General features: G+C 51.2%; 1 protein-coding gene and 1 pseudogene across 3 annotated transcripts in view; both read right to left on the bottom strand.

Moving 5' to 3' along the window:
- Positions 1–8,452, bottom strand: part of IRS2 (insulin receptor substrate 2) — a gene marked incomplete at its 5' end in the record, with an annotated part of 29,632 nt that extends 21,180 nt beyond the window's left edge. For both annotated transcript variants that reach the window (XM_082675901.1, XM_082675900.1), the window contains one exon: positions 4,405–8,452. In XM_082675901.1, coding sequence (XP_082532027.1) covers positions 4,405–8,452 — 4,048 coding nt within the window. The remainder of the gene's footprint in view (positions 1–4,404) is intronic.
- Positions 8,452–18,001, bottom strand: part of LOC309835737 (proteasome activator complex subunit 1-like) — a 34,269-nt pseudogene continuing 24,719 nt past the window's right edge. Inside the window, exons 3-4 of the transcript in view lie at positions 8,806–8,971; positions 8,452–8,729 (exon numbers count right to left, since the gene is read on the bottom strand). The product of the transcript in view is annotated as a proteasome activator complex subunit 1-like (transcript). The remainder of the gene's footprint in view (positions 8,730–8,805; positions 8,972–18,001) is intronic.

Below are 18,001 nucleotides of genomic sequence, written 5' to 3'. Positions count from 1 at the left end.
ACAGTTTAAGGGTTCTGCTTTTCTCATAAGGCACCCCATATTAGGAGCAATACTGTCAATTTTAAAAAACCTATATTCCAGTTACACGTTTTTCATCTTGACACTATCTCTTACAAGCACCTCGCAAAAGGTCATCAGAAAGTACGGTCCTGATGTAGTTTCAGGATCGGAATGCTCTTTTCCTTAATCGTTATTTTACTCTGTAATTTAAAACACTACTTCATGACAATTGATAATTATCTAGGAAAAGAAAAATCTCAAGTGAAACAAAGAGGGGGGAAAAAACAATGGTTCTCGGAGACTGGAGTAAAACCAGCCACCAAAACAGAGAAGGCCTGAATTTCTTAGGAAGGTACCGGCCCCACGTTCAGACAACTTTGAGCATCCCGGTTTTTAATTTAAGAACACCCGTTTACAGAAGTGCCTTTCCTGTACATAAACATCGGTAGCATCGCTGGATTTTTTAACACGCTTCTTTAGAGGAGCTGAACCGCTCCGGATGTTGACAACCTCCTGGGCCTCCCAGGGGCCCTGAGCACAGGAGGAGAGGGTTATAAGGACCCCATTCTACAGACAGAGAAAGTGAGAAAGAGGGATTAAATGGCTTTCCTCTCTTGCACGTGACTCACGCAGCACGGCAACTAGACACCTGGCTTCCTGATTCCTGGGCTAGTGTTCCACACACCCTGCTTCCTGCTCCGAAGTACTATTTTGGTAAAGGTTTCTCTTTCAATAAAGGAACTAGAACAAGTCATGTGACTTTCATTCAGGAAAGCCTGTGTGTGTTTTCATTAGCACCTTAGTTGTCTGTTCCTGGGAACAGGGTGGGAACAGGGCACGGATTACCTTATTATGACAAGAGCTAGCCAACCAAAGCAGAAAAGCTTGCACGACAGGAAAAATAAAGCGTGTGTGGTTTGTCAAGTCATCTCCTTGGAGTTCTAAAAATATTCAAGCCCCTTGCTTTAAGACTTCAACAGACAATACTTTTAAACGTGCCTTGTGACTCTGCTGCCCCTTCAGAAACAATTGTGTTGCTCTCTCATCCCTGGATTCTTTCACTGTGGGAGGTGAATAAACAGTCCTTTTATGGAACAAATTTAAATACAGATGCTTTCGGGGTAATTCTTATCTGATCTGCCTTGTACCTACAGATAAACCAATTCTAGAACAAAAACCCCACTAAAGAGAAATAGCAAAATAGCACAGTTTATGGTATACACCGATCTATAACCCTAACGACCAAATATATAAAGTTCATTTTAAAAAGTGGCTTTAAAGCACAGTGACTCCAGTAGCATAGTTTCAGTTCCCAAACAACAATACTCTAAACATTGGTTGTATTTGTTCCCATACACACCCACAAAACAAAGGATAGGTAACCTTCTCCCGGCTCCCAAGTAAGGTGCATAGTTTCGAGGTAAATTTGTACCTGCTCTGCAGGACCTACAGATACATGCACACCCATCTGTGTCAATCTAAGGCGTGCTAACTTTTGAATTGGCTCCACCACTGAAACCCCACCGCCATCCCCAATTCTATTGGAAACAACCATCAGACACTGCTGGGACCTTACCTCTTTGTCACCACCTCTCCAAATACCAAACGCTAGCCCCCCAAGGGACCCCGAATGGTTCCACTTCAGCATAACTCGTGAAGTTTTTCCACGCGGAACCCAAGGAGCTGGATGTGGAAACACGGCCACTTCCGAGAGTCAGGGCAGCACACCCAATGACTCAGGAAGTTCATTTTCCATTTTCTCTTCAAAGAAATGCTTTGCAAGTCTTCCTTCCATAAACCGTGCTCTCAAACAACACTTATCTCCTGTGCACTTTTTATCTATCAGCATCACAGACAAATGTCTACGCGTAAACGTGAGTTCAGTAAAAGTGGATGTTCGTTCTGGGTTTCTCCACAGTCCCTTTCTGGCTCCACAAAATGCAATTTAGTTTCCCCGTTAATTAAGATGAGATGCCCGTCTTCCCTACCCTACTGTTCTCTGTGCTCAAATTAGTTTACTAGAAATCCATTTAGCATGTAGTCCTTTTTTCCAAAAAAAAAAAAAAAATGTGGTTTGGGCACAATGGACCAATTGTAGTTATCCATTTTGCTTAAAAATAGGCTTTTTTCCTTCTTAAGAGAGTGTTTACATTAACGCCCACAGAGACTCTGGACAACCAGCAAAGCGATCTCTCATCTTTGTTCAGCCACCACCGAACATACAAACTGCTGTTTTGATTTCAGAATCCTGAATCCTATAGGTTGTAAGGAATTTTATACTGGTGGGAAATCTGAAACAAAACAGGCCAAATCAGGCCTCTCATAAACTTATCTCTTGCGGTTTAACATTTTCCCTCATCTGAAAAGGGTATCATATTAGACGTGAATCACGTTTCTGAAAGTATCTACTTTATCGGAAAGGCCTTGAATCCTTTCAGGCCTGGAGGTGCGCGCTCCAGCTCGTTCGCCCTGTGACTGCAAGAAACGCCTCCCAGGGCCCTCCTCAATCCAGTCCAGGTTTTTCCCGCCTACTCCACCAGAAGCAGTGAGAGGTGTTGTGTTCTCAGGCTGTTTTTCTGATTAGAATCAGATTTCAGCAAAATGTACTTTCGTGCTCACGATGGCTTATACCCATTCCTGTGTGTACAGATTTCTCCTCCACTCAAGTCTAGCTACGCTGGTGTGCATCTTGGACGGCAGCTAATCACCCTGCAAGTCCCAGACACACGCACAATTTTTCAGATGCACCTGTAGGGCTTCAGTTAACTCCAAGCAAAGTGACCTTCCGCTGAGCATCGTTTATGGGACACATCCTGACAACTCCCAGGGGGCTTCGTTAGATGCTGAACCACCACACTCTGATAGCTCTCCGTGACTCTTTTTATCTCGTGTTCCACAATTTTAATAAAAAAGCAGGTAGCGTTTCCTCCGTTATATTGGATTTCCAGGGTATCCACTCTACAGCTATAACTTTAAATCCCGTGGATACTAGAAAACACATGCTGGATTCAGATGGCATTAGAGGGCTCTGTTCACGTTTAGAAAAAAAGGTGTACGGATCCCCAAGCTACCTCAGTCGTCACCCTGTAACCCTTGCAGACTGCTGACCTCGGGCCAGCATCTAAGACGTGTTCGCTGCTCTGTGTTCTGCGGTTCCCATAAAGCCTCTATCTTCCTGACAACGCTGCACAGAAGCGGCTACAAAATTAAAGAAGAAACTCTCTTGAGCCCCCCCGCCCCCCCCACCTCTCCTCCACCGCATCATTCAAAGTTTGAGACAGTCAGAACCTCTGAGACAGTCAGGACGCACCTGCAGGTGCAAGGCAAGCACACCTCTCTCCTTTTGGATCTGTGATGAGACTGCAAAGAACAATACTGGACACCATCCCATCCAATGGTTCCTGAGAAGACCAGCATGGTCGTCTTTCACTGTCTCCTCTGAAGCCCAGATTCACATCACCTGGGCGGCCGAAAAATGCTGGGGGCCTGGGCCCCGCCCACTGGCCGCTTCACATGACTGCGCCTGGGCTGCCCCCATAGGCCATTTCTCAAGCCTACTCAGGCGGTCTAACTGGGTCAGGTGCTCCCAGCCATGGTCCCCAAACTGGCAGCACCAGTACAACCTGGGGGCTTCTTAGAAGAAGCACACTGGGAGCCGCATCCCAGACCCACTGCACCGGAATCTCGGGGATTCACCTAGCCCGGCCGTCCGGGGCTCAGCAAACTCTCCAGGTGACTCCCAGGTGGGCTCGAGTTGGACAACCACTGCTTTTGAGCTGTGTTTAAGCAGCGTCACCATTTCAGCTTGCTCGGAGCAAAGGAACGTCTCTGGTGGAAAAGCTCCCACAGGCTGCGTGTAAACTTGAAATGGTTCGCTGTTCCCTGCAGCAGTCACCAAAATGGATGTGCGTTTCCTAAACAACTTTTGGGCCCGTGTTTTATAAACTCTGAGGCTCGGCGACAGTCAGCCGGGCCTGGCTCCAGGAAAACAAAGAGAAAGGTGAAGGCTGCGGCCTGGGAGCTACCGGAACTTCAAGTCCCCTCCCGGCACCAGTTTCCCGCCTCTCAGATGGAGAAGACCCCCTCTGCCGCCTGCCTCCCCCCGGGGGGCTGACCTGGGGGCACCCGCCAGGTGTGCTCATGGGAAGACGGGGAGTCTGGGCCCAAGAAAACAAATCAAAAGTCTCCCGAGTCCAAAGATTCCCACTCAACTCAAAGATGACCCGAGTGCTCCTGGCAAGGTCTCTGGGGTTCGAGAGCTGACATCGGCCCCACAGTGAAACAGAACAGGAAACCTGCGCCCGCACTCTGGCATTTAGGTCGAGGTACCAAAGAAGGGAAGAGGCTTGAGCCACGGACGCCCTCGCGTGCCCACCCTTCTTCCACCAGCCGCAGGGGTCTCACCTTTCACGACCGTGGCCTCTTTCAGGTGATGCGTCAAGAAGTCGAGGCTGGCGTAGGTGCTGGCGGAGGGCAGGGCGCCAGGGCCGGGCCCCACACACACCCCGCCGGTGCTGCCGGCCCCTACCGCGCCGATGAGGCCCCCGAGGCTCCGGGTCCGGCTCCAGGCGCTCTTGTCTCCCGTCTGAGGATGCTGCTGAGGCTGCTGCGGGGACGGCGACAGCCCCGGCTCGTCCCTCACGTCGATGGCGATGTAGTTGAGGCCGTTCTGGAAGCCAGCAGAAGTCTCCCGGCGCATCGGCGAGCCACTGCCCCCGGGGCAGCCGACCAAGCCCCCGGGCTGGCTCGGCGTCCAGGGCCGCGCCTGCGGGTGTTGCGGCGGTGGCAACTGGCGGGGGGACGTGGGGGGCTCGTCACCGCCACCCAGGACGCTGCCGCCGCCCCCTTCGCCGCTTTTCCTGAGAGACACGTTCTCCACCGAGGCCGAGTTGTGGCGCTTGGGGTTGTGGGCGAAGGACGGGGACACGGGGGTCACAGTGGTGGTCGAGGAGAAGGTCTCCGAGCTGTGGCGGCGGCGGCCCCCTTGCGGGTCCGCACGGATGACCTTGGCCCCGCGGTGCGGGTCTGGGGGCTGGCTGGCTTGCAGGAAGGCCTCGACCCCCGACACCTGGTCCATGAGGCTTAGCCTCTTCAGGCCGGACACGGGGCTGCTCACGCGGGCCCCGTCGGGCTTCGGGGGCGCGGCGATCGGTTGCGGCGGCGTGGCAGCCACGCCGAAGGCCATCTCGGTGTAGTCGCCGCTGTCGCCCGCCCCCGAGGATGGAGAGGAGGCCGCGCCAGGACCCTGGGAGGGTGGTGCCGGAGGCAGGCGGTACAGCTCTCCGGGCGGGGGCGGCGGGGGCGCCGGCTGCAGGGCCGAGGAGGGGGCGGCGGGGCGCGGGGGCAGCGGCGGGTACGCGGAGGCCTCGGGGGACAGGAGGGCGTCCAGAGAGCCCACGGGGTCCCCGGTCTGGCCGCCCGGCTGGGGCGACTTGGGCGAGCTGAAGTCGAGGTTCATGTAGTCGGAGAGCGGGGAGCGCTGCCGGCTGTCGCCGCTCGTGCCCGGGGTGCCCGAGCCCAGCGATGAGGCCGGGCTGCCGGCGGACAGCAGCGACGACGACGAGGCGGCCGAGGCCAGCAGCGGGGGAGCGGGCGGCGACAGGCGCGCGCCCGCCTCGCCGAAGTCGATGTTGATGTACTCGCCCGGGCTCTTGGGCTCGGGCGGCAGGGGGTACTCGTGCATGCGGGGCAGGGTCTGCAGCCCCTCCAGGGACAGGCGCGTGGGCCGCGTGGCCCGGCAGCGCTGGCCCAGGAAGCCCTCCAGGCGGCCGCTGCCGCTGCCACCGGGCCTCCCGGGCGAAGGCACCGCCTGGTGGGGTGGCTGCGGGTGGCCGCCGCCGCCCCCTGCCCCGGCCGCGAAGGAGCCGGCTGGCTGCGTGGACCCCGGGCCGGCCGTCGACTCCAGCCGCTCCTCCTCCAGGATGCGCCCCACGGGGGAGCTCATGAGCACGTACTGGTCGTTGTCCCCGTTGCAGGTGTAGGCGGCCTTGTAAGAGCGCGGCAGGGAGCTGTAGCAGTAGCCGGGGACGCCCCGGAGCATCTCCCCGCCGCCGCCGGCGTGCAGGGCGGCCGAGAAGAAGTCGGGCGGGGTGCCCGAGGCTCCCGCGTCGCCGGGGGACATGTTGAGGTAGTCCCCGTTTGGAAGCAGCCTGCCGTCGGCGGCGCTCTCCACGGACAGCTTGGAGCCTCCGCACCACATGCGCATGTACCCGCTGTCCTCCGGGGAGCTCTCGGCCGGGGAGCTGGTCTTGTAGCCGCCCCCGCTCCCCGGGAAGGCCCTGCTGGCGGCAGACGCGGGCGTGGGCCCCGCGGCTCCCGTGGGGGGCAAGGCCGCGACGGCCGCGCGCGGCTGCAGGATCTGCTTCGGGGCGGACACGCTGGTGGGGCTCATGGGCATGTAGTCGTCGCTCTTGCAGCTCCCGCCGCCGCCCGCGAGGGCCACGCCGGGGGTCATGGGCATGTAGCCGTCGTCCGTGCCCAGGTTACTGCTGGAGCTCCTGTGCGACCCGATCTCGATGTCGCCGTAGTCCTCGGGGTAGGGGTGGTAGGCCACTTTGGGGGAGGACGCGGGGCACGACGGGCAGAGGCGGCCTGAGCTGCCGGAGAAGGTGGCCCGCATCAGGGTGTATTCATCCAGGGACGCGGAGGAGGGCTGGGGCACTGGCCGCTGCCGGGCAGGCGTGGTCAGGGAGTAGGTCCTCTTCCTCAGCCCCCTGTCCAAGTCCTGGGCCCCGTCCCCGGAGACTCTGCGGTAGGGTCGGCCGCAGTGGCTCAGGGGCCGGTCCATGGTCATGTACCCGTACAGCTCGCCCCCGCTGCCGTCCCTGGCCGGGGGCGTCTCGGCGATGGACTCGGGCGTGTTGCTCCTGAGACTGCAGAAGGCTCTCAGGTCCCCAGGGCTCGAGCCGTACTCGTCCAGGGACATGAAGCCAGGATCGCTGGGGGAGCCCGAGGCCGAGGCGCTGCCGCTGGAGGGTCGCTGGGGGTGCAGGGGGTGCTGCATGTGCGGGTGCGGGCCCGGGGGCGGCGGGTAGGAGCCCGAGCCGTGCCCGCTGCTGGACGACAGGCTGCCGGGGCTGGTGGCGGCCGCCGGGGGCGAGTGCGCCACGGGCATGGACATGGAGCGGCTGTGCTGCAGGGCGCCCCCTGCCGGCGCCAGCGTCACCTTGCTCGCGCGGCCGCCGCAGCCGCCGCTCAGGGTGTGCGAGCGGCTCAGGGGCGCGCGCACCGGCCCCGGGCTCAGGGGGCTCCCCGCCACCGACACCGGCCTGCCGCCCGCCGCCCCGGCCCCCGCCGCCACGCCGCCGTCGCCCTCGCTGGCCGTGCGCACCCGGCACGAGCTGCACTTGGCGGCCGGCGGTGTGGCGGCCAAGCTGTCGGTGCGCGAGCGGCGCACCAGGCCCGTCTGGCTGGGGGGCAGGTTGACCAGGTGGTGGTGGCGACGCGCGCCGGGGACGCTGATGGGGTGCGTGGCCGACGAGCCGGACGACTGGCTCTTGCTGCGCGGCCGGAACTCGAAGAGCTCCTTGAGCGCCTTCATGGCCTCCAGGATGGTCTCGTGGATGTTCTGCGCCACCACCGAGTCGTCTGCCTGCATCCACAACTCACCGGGGCCCGTCACGGCCGAGCGGCCCACCTCGATGAAGAAGAAGCTGTCCGAGTGGCCGCAGCGGCGAATGTTCATCAGCTGCAGCGTCACCGACGGCTGCTCGCAGTTGAGCTTCACGAAGCCGATGGTGCGCGCCGACAGGCACAGGCGGTACACGCCCGTCAGGTTCTTGCTCTGGCCCAGGCCTTTGGGCTTCAGGTTCACCTGCCACACCTCACGGTAGGCGGCCGTGGCGGGCGCCACCAGCCCGTAGCTGTCATCGGCCGCGGCGGCGGCGGCGACGGCGGCGCCGGCCGAGCCGCCCAGGGCGCCGGGCAGGGAGGCGCTGCAGGACGCGGAGGGGGCGGCGGCGGCGGCGGGGGGCGCGTCGCCGGCGCTCGCTCGGCCCTCGCTGACCAGGTCGGTGAGCGCGCGGTACCAGCCCTCCTGCTCCTGCTCGTTCTCGGCCGCCACTGCGAAGTACTCGTCCTTGGTGTAGAGGGCGATCAGGTACTTGTGCTTGGCGTCGGCGCGCTTGTTGATGTTCAGGCAGCAGTCGAGCGCGATGACCCGCTTCGGGGCGCCCGCTTTGCTCCGCCACTTCTTCTCGCTCTCGTAGTACTCGAGCCGCGGCGGCTGCGGCGCCGGCCCCCCGCCCGCTGTCGCCGCCGCCGCCGCCGCCTCGTCGCCGCCCGCTCCGGGTCCGCGCAGCACGAAGAAGCGCTTGTGGCCGTGCTTCTGCTTGCGCAGGTAGCCGCACTTGCGCACGCCGCTGTTGTTGTTGTTGTTGTTGTGGTTGAGGTTGAGGTTGGGGCCGTCGCCACCCGCCGGCCCGGGGCGCCCGTTCATCGGCGGGCTCGCCATCACCGGCGCTTCAGGCCGCGCCGCCCGGCCCGGCGTGGAGGAGCCGGGGGGAGCGGAGGGGGCGCGGGCGGCTCCCTCCCCCCCTGCTCGCCCGCCGGAGCCCGCGTCCCTCGGGCCCAGGAGGTGGGGAAGGTTCGGGGAGGCCCGCCGGGTGGAGGGCGGGGGGCCGGCACCGCGCGGTGGCGCAGCGCCCTCCGCGCTCCGGGGCCCCAGAGGATGCCCCGCGCGGGCGGCGGCGGCGGCAGCGGCCGCTGCCTCCCGGGCTCTCGGGCGGCGCCTGGGGCTCGCGGGCTGGGCCGAGAGTCGGGGGTCCCCGAGCCTCGGGGCCGAGCCTAAGGCGCGCCCGGCCGCACGGGTCCCGCCGCCGCGCCGCGCTCCGGGGTGCCGGGGTGTGCCCCGGTACTCGGGGTCCGCGCCGCCGCCGCCGGGGCTGCTGCTGCTGGTGCTGCCAACGGCGACCCGGGCTCTTCGCGGTCCCCGCCGCACAGTGAGTAACACATCGCGCACCGAGTGACTGAACTAAGAAGAGCAAAACAACATGTGACTCGGCGTTACGCAGGCACACACGGCGCGGCCCGCCCCGCCCCGCCGCCCGCATTGGCGCCGCGCTCCGCGACGGACGGCTCGCACGGCCAATAGGCGCGGGGCGCGGGGGGGGCGGGGCGGGCCGCGCACCCCGCCCCGCCCCCCTTTCTCCCGGGGCCGCGTTTCCCGCCGTCCCCTCCCCCTCCCGCGGAGGCCAGGGCCCGGGTCGGGTGGGGGCCGGCTCGGGCCTCATTAATCAGAGGCTCGTTGTGGATGCCGGCGGAGGAGATGCCACCCAGGGCGGGAAAAGGGGCGCGCGGGAGGGGCGGGGGCCGGCGGCCGACGCGCGGAGGGCCCTGCCCTCCCGCCTTTGACTCAATTAATTGGGCTGGGAGCTTCCGCCAGGGAGGGGACTGGGGTGGGCGGTGAGGGGGGAGGAATTGGGACTGCAGGGGGCGGGGGCCGGCGGAGATCAAGGGCCGACACCGCCTGCCAGGGTTCGGTGCGTGGGAGGGGACGGTGGCACCGCACTCGGGCCCCGCATCGCCTCGCCGCCGCCCCACTAGCGGGGCCCAAGATAGGGGCAGTGAACTTGGCCGCCCTCTCGGAATCCCCCTCCCCTCAGCACACACTTTGGCTTGCGGATCCGGCGCCCCGGCTTGGGGTGGACGCGCGCCCGCCCGGCTGGGCGGGTTTGCTCCTGGGTGGTTCCTGGGTGGTTCCCGGGTGCCCGGCCCGCGGCTTGTTTACGAGCATCACGTTAGCACCAGTGAGCTCTGGATCCATAGCAGTTTCGTGCCCCTTCCTGGAAGGAGAGCCGGGGTGCTCCCGGGGTCCCACCCGCTCAGGGGCGCCCTTCCCTCGCACCGGGTCGTGGGCTCTTTCCGGGGCGTCATCAGCGCCATTCACTTGTCAGGGTCTCGGGAAGTTGAAATCGTCTGTTGGATGTAATAGGAGAAAGAGGAGGACGAGCAGGCGTAGAAAACTGCAGTTTCCTTAGTGCTGGGAAGGGGGCGCGCTCCAGCGAGCACACAGCCCTGTGAGCCGGGTCCCCGCGGCGGGTGCCCTCCTCCTGCTAGACCCTCCGCCCCACGCGCGGAGGCGCGGGAGTGGGCGGTTCCAGACCCGCGCGCCCTTAGCCGGCAGCGGCCGCTGCGTGGAAGGCGCCCATGGATGCTTCGAATTTTTACATCTGTGTGCCTTCTGTGACTTTCAAAGTCGATCACAAATAAGGACCCACCATACAATCGCGTCTCCTAAATGACAGTGAGGGCTACTGGTGAGGGTGGGAGTCCCCGAGTTCAGATCAGAGCAGGCTCCGGATCCTGCAGAAACCACGAAGGCTAAAAGCAAGCTTGTGTCTTTGTTTTTTCGTTTTTTGTTTTTTTCAATTGTGTGTCTTCACGAAATGATTTGGAACAATGATGTTGGTTATTTTTTTATTAAGTCCTGGAAGTTTGCCTTTGAATGTCCTCTGTACTTTATAAAAGTCTTTATTTTAAATATAATAAAGTCTTAAATTTAAGAAAAGTAACAAGATTATAATATTAGAAAGGGTGATATATATTTTAACCTGTTTGTAAAACTGTGACCTAAAAATTCTGCTAATTTTATGGGCCAAGAGATCCTTACTTACAGAAAGATCATAGTAGTTTTGTTTGTTGTGTATACACGTTATGATTATTGATGAGTAACAAACATAAGAATAATCAATGTCACAAAAATCATCATAGAATTTGCCTCAAAGAGGTGTATGTAGGGTTTTCCTGGTGACGCAGTGGTTGAGAGTCCGCCTGCCCATGCAGGGGACACGGGTTCGTGCCCCGGTCCGGGAGGATCCCACATGCCGCGGAGCGGCTGGGCCCGTGAGCCATGGCCGCTGGGCCTGCGCGTCCGGAGCCTGTGCCCCGCAGCGGGAGAGGCCACGACAGTGAGAGGCCCGCGTACCGCAAAAAAAAAAAAAGAGGTGTATGTAAAGTTGATCCTTCATTTTAAACCATGCTTTAAAAAGTAATACCTCTGGGAGTGCCCTTTTAAGTGTGCATGTGTATTTCTATGTGTGGGCCTGGGTGTGTATATACATTTGTGTGTGTGTGTGTGTGTGTGTGTGTGATTGTGTATGTGTTGGGGGCACCACCATTATGGACATTGTGCTTCGGTTTTTTATTCTTTTTAGATCTTGCTGCCCCTTTTATGGTAACATGTTTCCTAGCAATCTGCTAAGTAGTTAATATCCATTCATGTTTTCTTCTTCCTTGACACTTTGAAAAATAAAATTCTTAGGAACTCAAAAAAAAAAAAGAGATTGAGAGATGAAGGGGTTCTTATCTGGGAGCTTGAAGAAAATGTGGCCCAATTTTATTGGCTTTGTGATGAGTTACAGTAAAGCAGCGCTGCCTGTATGTTCAGTAACCCTAATGGGCATAGTATGATCATGGGGCAACCTGTTTTCAGCATCACGCCATAATAATGTCTTCTGAGAAAGTACCTTTTCTTTTTGATTTTGGCTTTTCATACAAAATTAAGTTTTCAAATATTCGTTGAATACTTCTTTGCTGTGCCCTTCAGATGTTAACAAGTCCATCTTGGATTTGTTTGTTTTTTTCCCCTTAGAGGGATTACAATGTTCAATGCCAGTTTCAAGTAAAGGTGTCAGAAGCTCTCCTTTGGCAGTTGACACTTTCCCCATGTAGTACTGCCTCAGTCACTGATTAGGGGCAGACAAGGCAGGGTGAAGAATGATCTCCTCTCTCAGTGGCGTTCTCGTACTATAAGATCACAAAGCTACAGCAAAACTACTTGTCATTCTGAAGTCCTAGAACCTCTCACTACAAGTGTGGGAGCACAGTTTCCATTCTCATTAAGAAGTCAGTCCATGAAACCAGCAGAAAGGAGCTCTGTAATTAGAAGCATCCCAGTCTTCTTCCTCAGCGAAGGAACTGGTTGCCTTTCTCCCTTTCCATTGCCAAATAAGCTATTTATTTATTTAAAGCTTGTGTGACACCTTGTGATTTTCCAACTGCTCTCCCATACTTTTCCAGCAAAAGTCAGCTAAATAACATCTGGCAACCTGCTCTCTGCGCAGGGCTGGGTGCTGCTGTGTGGCCTGTTGCCAGCAAGAGCCTGGATGAAATTTTTTCTCATGGTCCGAAAGCTTTCATCAGAAATTCTCTTTCCTTTCATGGATAGCAAAATGGCCATATCTTTAAACAAGGAGGGATTTTTGTTTGTTTGGTTTTGTTGTTTTGTTTTGTTTTTTAACGTAGAATCTTACACAAGGATTCTTTTACTAAAACCAAAAGTCCTTTCTGGAATAATTTAATTACCTTTCATAAAGTAGTCAATTTCACAAAAGTGTAGACATTAAATACGTACCATAAATCCATAACACAAATAACAGTAACAATAATAGTGACCATCATTAATTTTCTTCTCTGTTTCATATAAGGAAGCATCTGTAACAGGAGAAAAGTAGATAACATGAGAGGGGTTTTTTTTGTATTTTTGGTTTTTTTAATTCTTAACCCTGTAGCTGTTTGACAGTATTTTTGGTCTGGATGAACTCTTATCTGACTGAGTAAGCAGATCACTAAGTGGAATATTACATGACCGGTTTTAAAATGTATTTTAGCCACATAGCACAGGGAGGTCACCTCCGTGCTTTGTGACCACCTAGAGGGGTGGGATAGGGAGGGTGGGAGGGAGACACAAGAGGGAAGAGATATGGGAACATATGTATAGGTACAGCTGATTCACTTTGTTATAAAGCAGAAACTAACACACCATTGTAAAGCAATCATACTCCAATAAAGATGTTAAAAAAATAAAATTAAATTAAGATATACCGTGTAAAAATAAATAAATAAATAAAATGTATTTTAGGAATAGAAATTTTAACATCAGAGGTTTACATTGTAGTCTTTAAAAAGAGTGGCAACATTTCATCAATTTTGCTGTGTTAAATAATGTATAACAGTTGCTCATTTAACACATTTCCCTTTCTGTGATGAATGAACCCTGAGGACAGACTTTTCCTCATCTAGGATTCATATGGGGACTTCCTACACTTTCGCAGCTAGTTTTTTTCTCTCACGAATATATTTGCTAATATGTTTCAACTGAAATTTCACAAGGATTTTGTAACATTCCAGTGCTGTGCAACAGAATGATTTACATGAAGGAATGTAACTGCTGTTTGGATCATTCACTGTCAACGGGTGGCTTTGCAAATGTTTGAAAAAGCAGGATTTGTTCATAGATTGTATCGGTTTCTCGGAAGTTGTAAAGGCTTTCCACTTCACTATTTCTTTCGCTCATTAAAAATCCTGATATATTTTAAATAGTCCTTTCCTTAAATATTCATTTGGGGAAGAGGGATTTTCTAAAATAAATGATTTCTCATGCACATATATGCTAGAGCAAACTAACACTTAAGAATTATTCTGAAAAGTGTATGAATTGAATTAATACTGTTTAGAAAAATGCTCATTTAAGTAGTAGGCACCAGGATAGGCTAATCCAATATTAAAAACATTTTTATTTTAAATAGAATTGTGTTGAAGAAATATTAACACATAAACAACCAATTACATAGTGACTGCTGTCAGTGACTTAAAATTCTTATTCATTAACCCCTGAATTTTGTTGTGTTTAAATTTCGAGAATATATTTCTAGATTAAAAACCAAACAGAACTTTTTTTTTCCCTAAAGACTTCCCATGATTGAAATAAAAATTTCACATTAATGGCTATATAAAATTACTGAATCATTAAAAAAAAATCAAACAAAAAACCTGTTCCTTCTTAAAACATCCCTCTTCCTTGGAATTCTTGGCCCTGAAATACAATATACTAACATTTTGCTTGACTAAACTGATGCTTTGCAATGTTCTGGCTGCAGAGTTAAAGCGTTGTTTATTGTGTTTGTTTGGTTTTTCCTGTCAGAGCAGAACAAAAGTGTCTGCTTCTCAATGTGTCGTTCATGAGCAGATGACATTAAAAAAAAGGGGGGGGGCTTTAAAGTGACACGGCTATATTTTCTGGGAAGGGAGGGGGGATGAGCAGTGAGGCCCGCTGGGAGTGCCCTTGAACAGAGCGCAAATGTTAAGGAAGGGGAAAGATCAACCCGAGTTCATTGATCCCACTGTCAGTTCTGGGAACAAGCTTTCGCCCTGTTTTTGCAAACTGCTCAGGACACAAATAGGACACGGCTGCCTCGCTTTTCGCCAAATGCTCTGGTGTTTTGGGCTGTAGTCAGAAACCTTCCACTTTTCTGCAGTCGTTCACGTGCTGTTTCTAGGCTTGCCTTTCAGTCTGTTTTCTAGAGTTGTTTTGAAATCCAACCTAAAGATAAGAGAGGAAATGTGACCCGCTCTTGTGAATGCTGCCACCAACTGGCAACGCTTCTTCCCAAGGCAGGACCAGCTCCCAAGCGACTTGTCACAGCCAGAGTGGTCCCTGCTTTTGTAGAAAGCTGGTTGCAACCTCACCTACACTTGCTCTGCACAAATCTTTAAATAAATCAATAGAAACTGTTGGAGATAAAACAAAGAAATATCAACAAGTGAACTAAGGGCAAAGTCAGATGACAAATGAGGGATGAGTATATTAGTAAGTTTAAGAATTGTTTTTTTTTTTTGGATTGGGTATCAAGCTAACATGGTCACATTTTCTAATATTCTTTAAATCTCAATTTGCATCTTTAGTTACCAAGAACAGCTGTTGTATAAAAAATGTATACCAATGTCCATTTAAGATTTTAGAAAACTACTTAGCCAACAATTTAAAAACAAGAATCTAAACAAGCTTATTCTCGACCATTTCCTGGAGCAAACCTAAGGGTTACAATAGGGATACAAACTTTTGGTTGTTTTCTCCACTGAACCGACCTATCAGTCTCAATTTTTTTTTTTTTTTTTTAGAATAAGCCAAAGTCATCTTGAGAGATAGTGAAAAGCAAAATTTGAAAAGTATGGAGGAAAGAAAATATATTTTAAAAACTATAAATAAGAACATTTTAAAAGCTATAAATGACAAATAGCAGTGAAGTGTCAACCGTGGCCATCTTTCTGATTAATTTGAACTTATGAACTCATGGCTTATTTATCAAAGCTAAATGTATAAATTATACCATCTTTCATAATTGCTCTAGTCTCAGTTTTTAGGCAATGCCAATGACAGAGATAGTCAAGTTAGTGATGGTATTTGAGCTAAGTTACCCAAATAAGGTGAAGGGATCAGAAGATGGGATTTATTTGCTACCAAATTTGTTCTTTTTTTTTTTTTTTGGCTACGTTGGGTCTTCATTGCTGCACGCGGGCTTTCTCTAGTTGCGGTGAGCGGGGGCTGCTCTTCATTGCAGCGCCCAGGTGTCTCATTGCGGTGGCTTCTCTTGTTGTGGAGCGCGGGCTCTAGGTGCGCGGGCTTCAGTAGTTGTGGCACGTGGGCTCTAGAGCACAGGCTCATTAGTTGTGGTGCACGGGCTTAGTTACTCGGCGACGTGTGGGATCTTCCTGGACCGGGGGTCGAACCCGTGTCCCCTGCAGTGGCAAGCAGATTCTTAACCACTGCGCCACCAAGGAAGTCCCCAAATTTGTTCTTCAGTTACCTTTATCCTGGATGAAAGAGGAAAAAAAAAAACCCAATAGCAATAATAATAATAATAATAACAACTAACTAGAGTGGTTTATCAGTGTATTTACATGTTACAGCATTTGATTCCCACCAATCTGTGAGTATCAAATCAAATAATGTAATATATATTATTATGTTATTAATTAATATATTATAATTATTATAGTTATAACTATATTATAATAATTAATAACATATTGATATATTATTATAATAGGTATCAATGTAATATAATAAAATACATCATTCTCCCATAATGCCAACATTATAAACATATGATTCTGACACAAGTGAGCGTCCAGCTAGATCTTTAATTCCCATTCTGGGTTATCTTTAGTAACTTGAACTATGAACCCACATACAATGTTTAAGAATGATGAGCTATTTATATGTGTATGCTACTTTTTGCCTTGTTTAACACACTTAGAACACAAATGATATTAACTAAACTGAAGTAACTTGAGGCAAGAGGGATTCCTGAGGTTCACAAGAAAATAATTAGAGCAACAACTTGTGAAATTAAAGCAGATGCCACTATCGCCATTCCCCACTGACTGTTAAATGTTAAACGGAGATTTCAGTTCAGATAAACACATTCTAAGAATCCCTGCTGGGAGCGCACACATCAGCCTGCATTTTCACGTTTGTTAGTTCTTCATTAAAATGTCAGCCTATCGTCTTGCTAGAAGAGAGAAAAAAGATTAGAATTACATATTGAAAATTTCTTGAAATGACATTTGATCCTATAAGAATGTCTTTTTAGGTAGTTAGTAGTAAGGATTAAAAAGCCATACTTTTCTCTGCTGTTAAACAGCACACAGAAAATGAAATATATTTGGTATTTTGAGACTTTATTATTCTGTTTTTATTTTGGCAAGTGTGTCTCTGATTTTAAAACTTCTGCACACTAAAAGTGGATTCCAGTTTCAAAATGGTAACCGTATCCCTCATGGTATCAGTTTAAAGGAAATTAATATGCAGATTGTCAATGAGCAACATTGTTTAAAGTTACATTATTTTTCAGTTATAGAATGATAGAAAAGTAGGCTTATCCTTTATTATGCAGGTGAATTTTTATCTTTCTCAATTTAAAATATGAAAATCAGGAAATATCAAATTATTAAACATATGTTAAGTATTCATTTAAGCATCAAACATTTTAGGAATTATCTAGAACATAGGTTTTTGCCCCTTTGGTTTTCTATCTAAATAATAAATGATTTACGTTTGAGAAATTTCTTTCATTACAATATTGTCACATATAATTCGGAAACAAAAATTGTTATATGTTATTACAACCGTCATCTGGCATTTTTCTTAATTTTCTTAATGCTGTATTTTGGTTCCTAATGTTGCTATTTTAACCTCTTCTAATTAATAATATATGGTAGAGAAAGTGATTTTCATCTTTAAGCCCAGGAACTTTCACAAAGTATCCCATATCACATTAGATAACATTTAGGAAAATTCCAGGAAAAGGTGATATGAAGATATAATAAGAAAACAAAAGCTGAACTTCATCTTGGTTACATGGAACTATCTTCTGGTTAAAATTCTGTTTGCAATTAGAAGAAAGAAAGAGGCTACATGAGAACAAGTAAAAGGTAAATTGAGGCAACTTTAACATTAATCTTGTTTTAAATGGCTTTTTATTTTATTTCATTTTCTTGATGGGAGGTGTTGAGCAGTTAATATTTAAATCAATTTGCAGGTGATCCTGAGCCATGAAAGACCTTCCACCTGGTCTCACAGGAGCATGTGCATGGCTCATCTGCCCTCATTCCATGTTCAGTTAGAGTAACAACCCCATTTTTAATGCTATTGAAGTTCCTGTCATTCATTTCAAAATGTTTCCTAACTGTAATTAAGCTGTTTGTTTTCCACTGGTTCTCTTTTTTTTTTTCCTCCCTTTAAATTCTTAAGCAAGTTCACTTTACTCTCTTCTCAGTGCTCTTTGCAATCTCCAGCTGATGCCATAGGAGGGAAAACCCGTGTTGTCTTCCCAAGTTTGCTTTCTGGATGCTGTTCCCAATCGTGATTGGACTACAATTTCAAACATAGCCATGCATAATTAAAACATTTTAGTGATAATAACAAAGTGCCCATTTTACAAGCAAGACACATCCATTTAAACGAGATTAAGTGTGCTTAAACCCCGTGCTTGCTTCCCAAGCCGAAAACTCCGCAGGGAATGAAAAGTGTTTAAGAAAAAAAAAAAAGTCTCTAACTTTCATTTCATGGAAATTAGTTTTAACTAGTCAAACATTAGTAATTCTGTTTAGACTATTTTTAGGTTAAAGTTTTTAAAGCTAATATTTTAGACAACCGGTCCTGAAGGTCTACAGTAGGGAATACTAGTAGATGGTCCGCAGTTAACGTTATCTGGTGATA

The sequence above is a fragment of the Grampus griseus genome (assembly GCF_964374135.1).
Source record: "Grampus griseus genome assembly, chromosome: 18".
Classification (NCBI taxonomy): Eukaryota; Metazoa; Chordata; class Mammalia; order Artiodactyla; family Delphinidae; genus Grampus; species Grampus griseus.
Note: the sequence above shows the minus strand (reverse complement) of the source record. Positions and strands in the feature narration are given on the sequence as shown.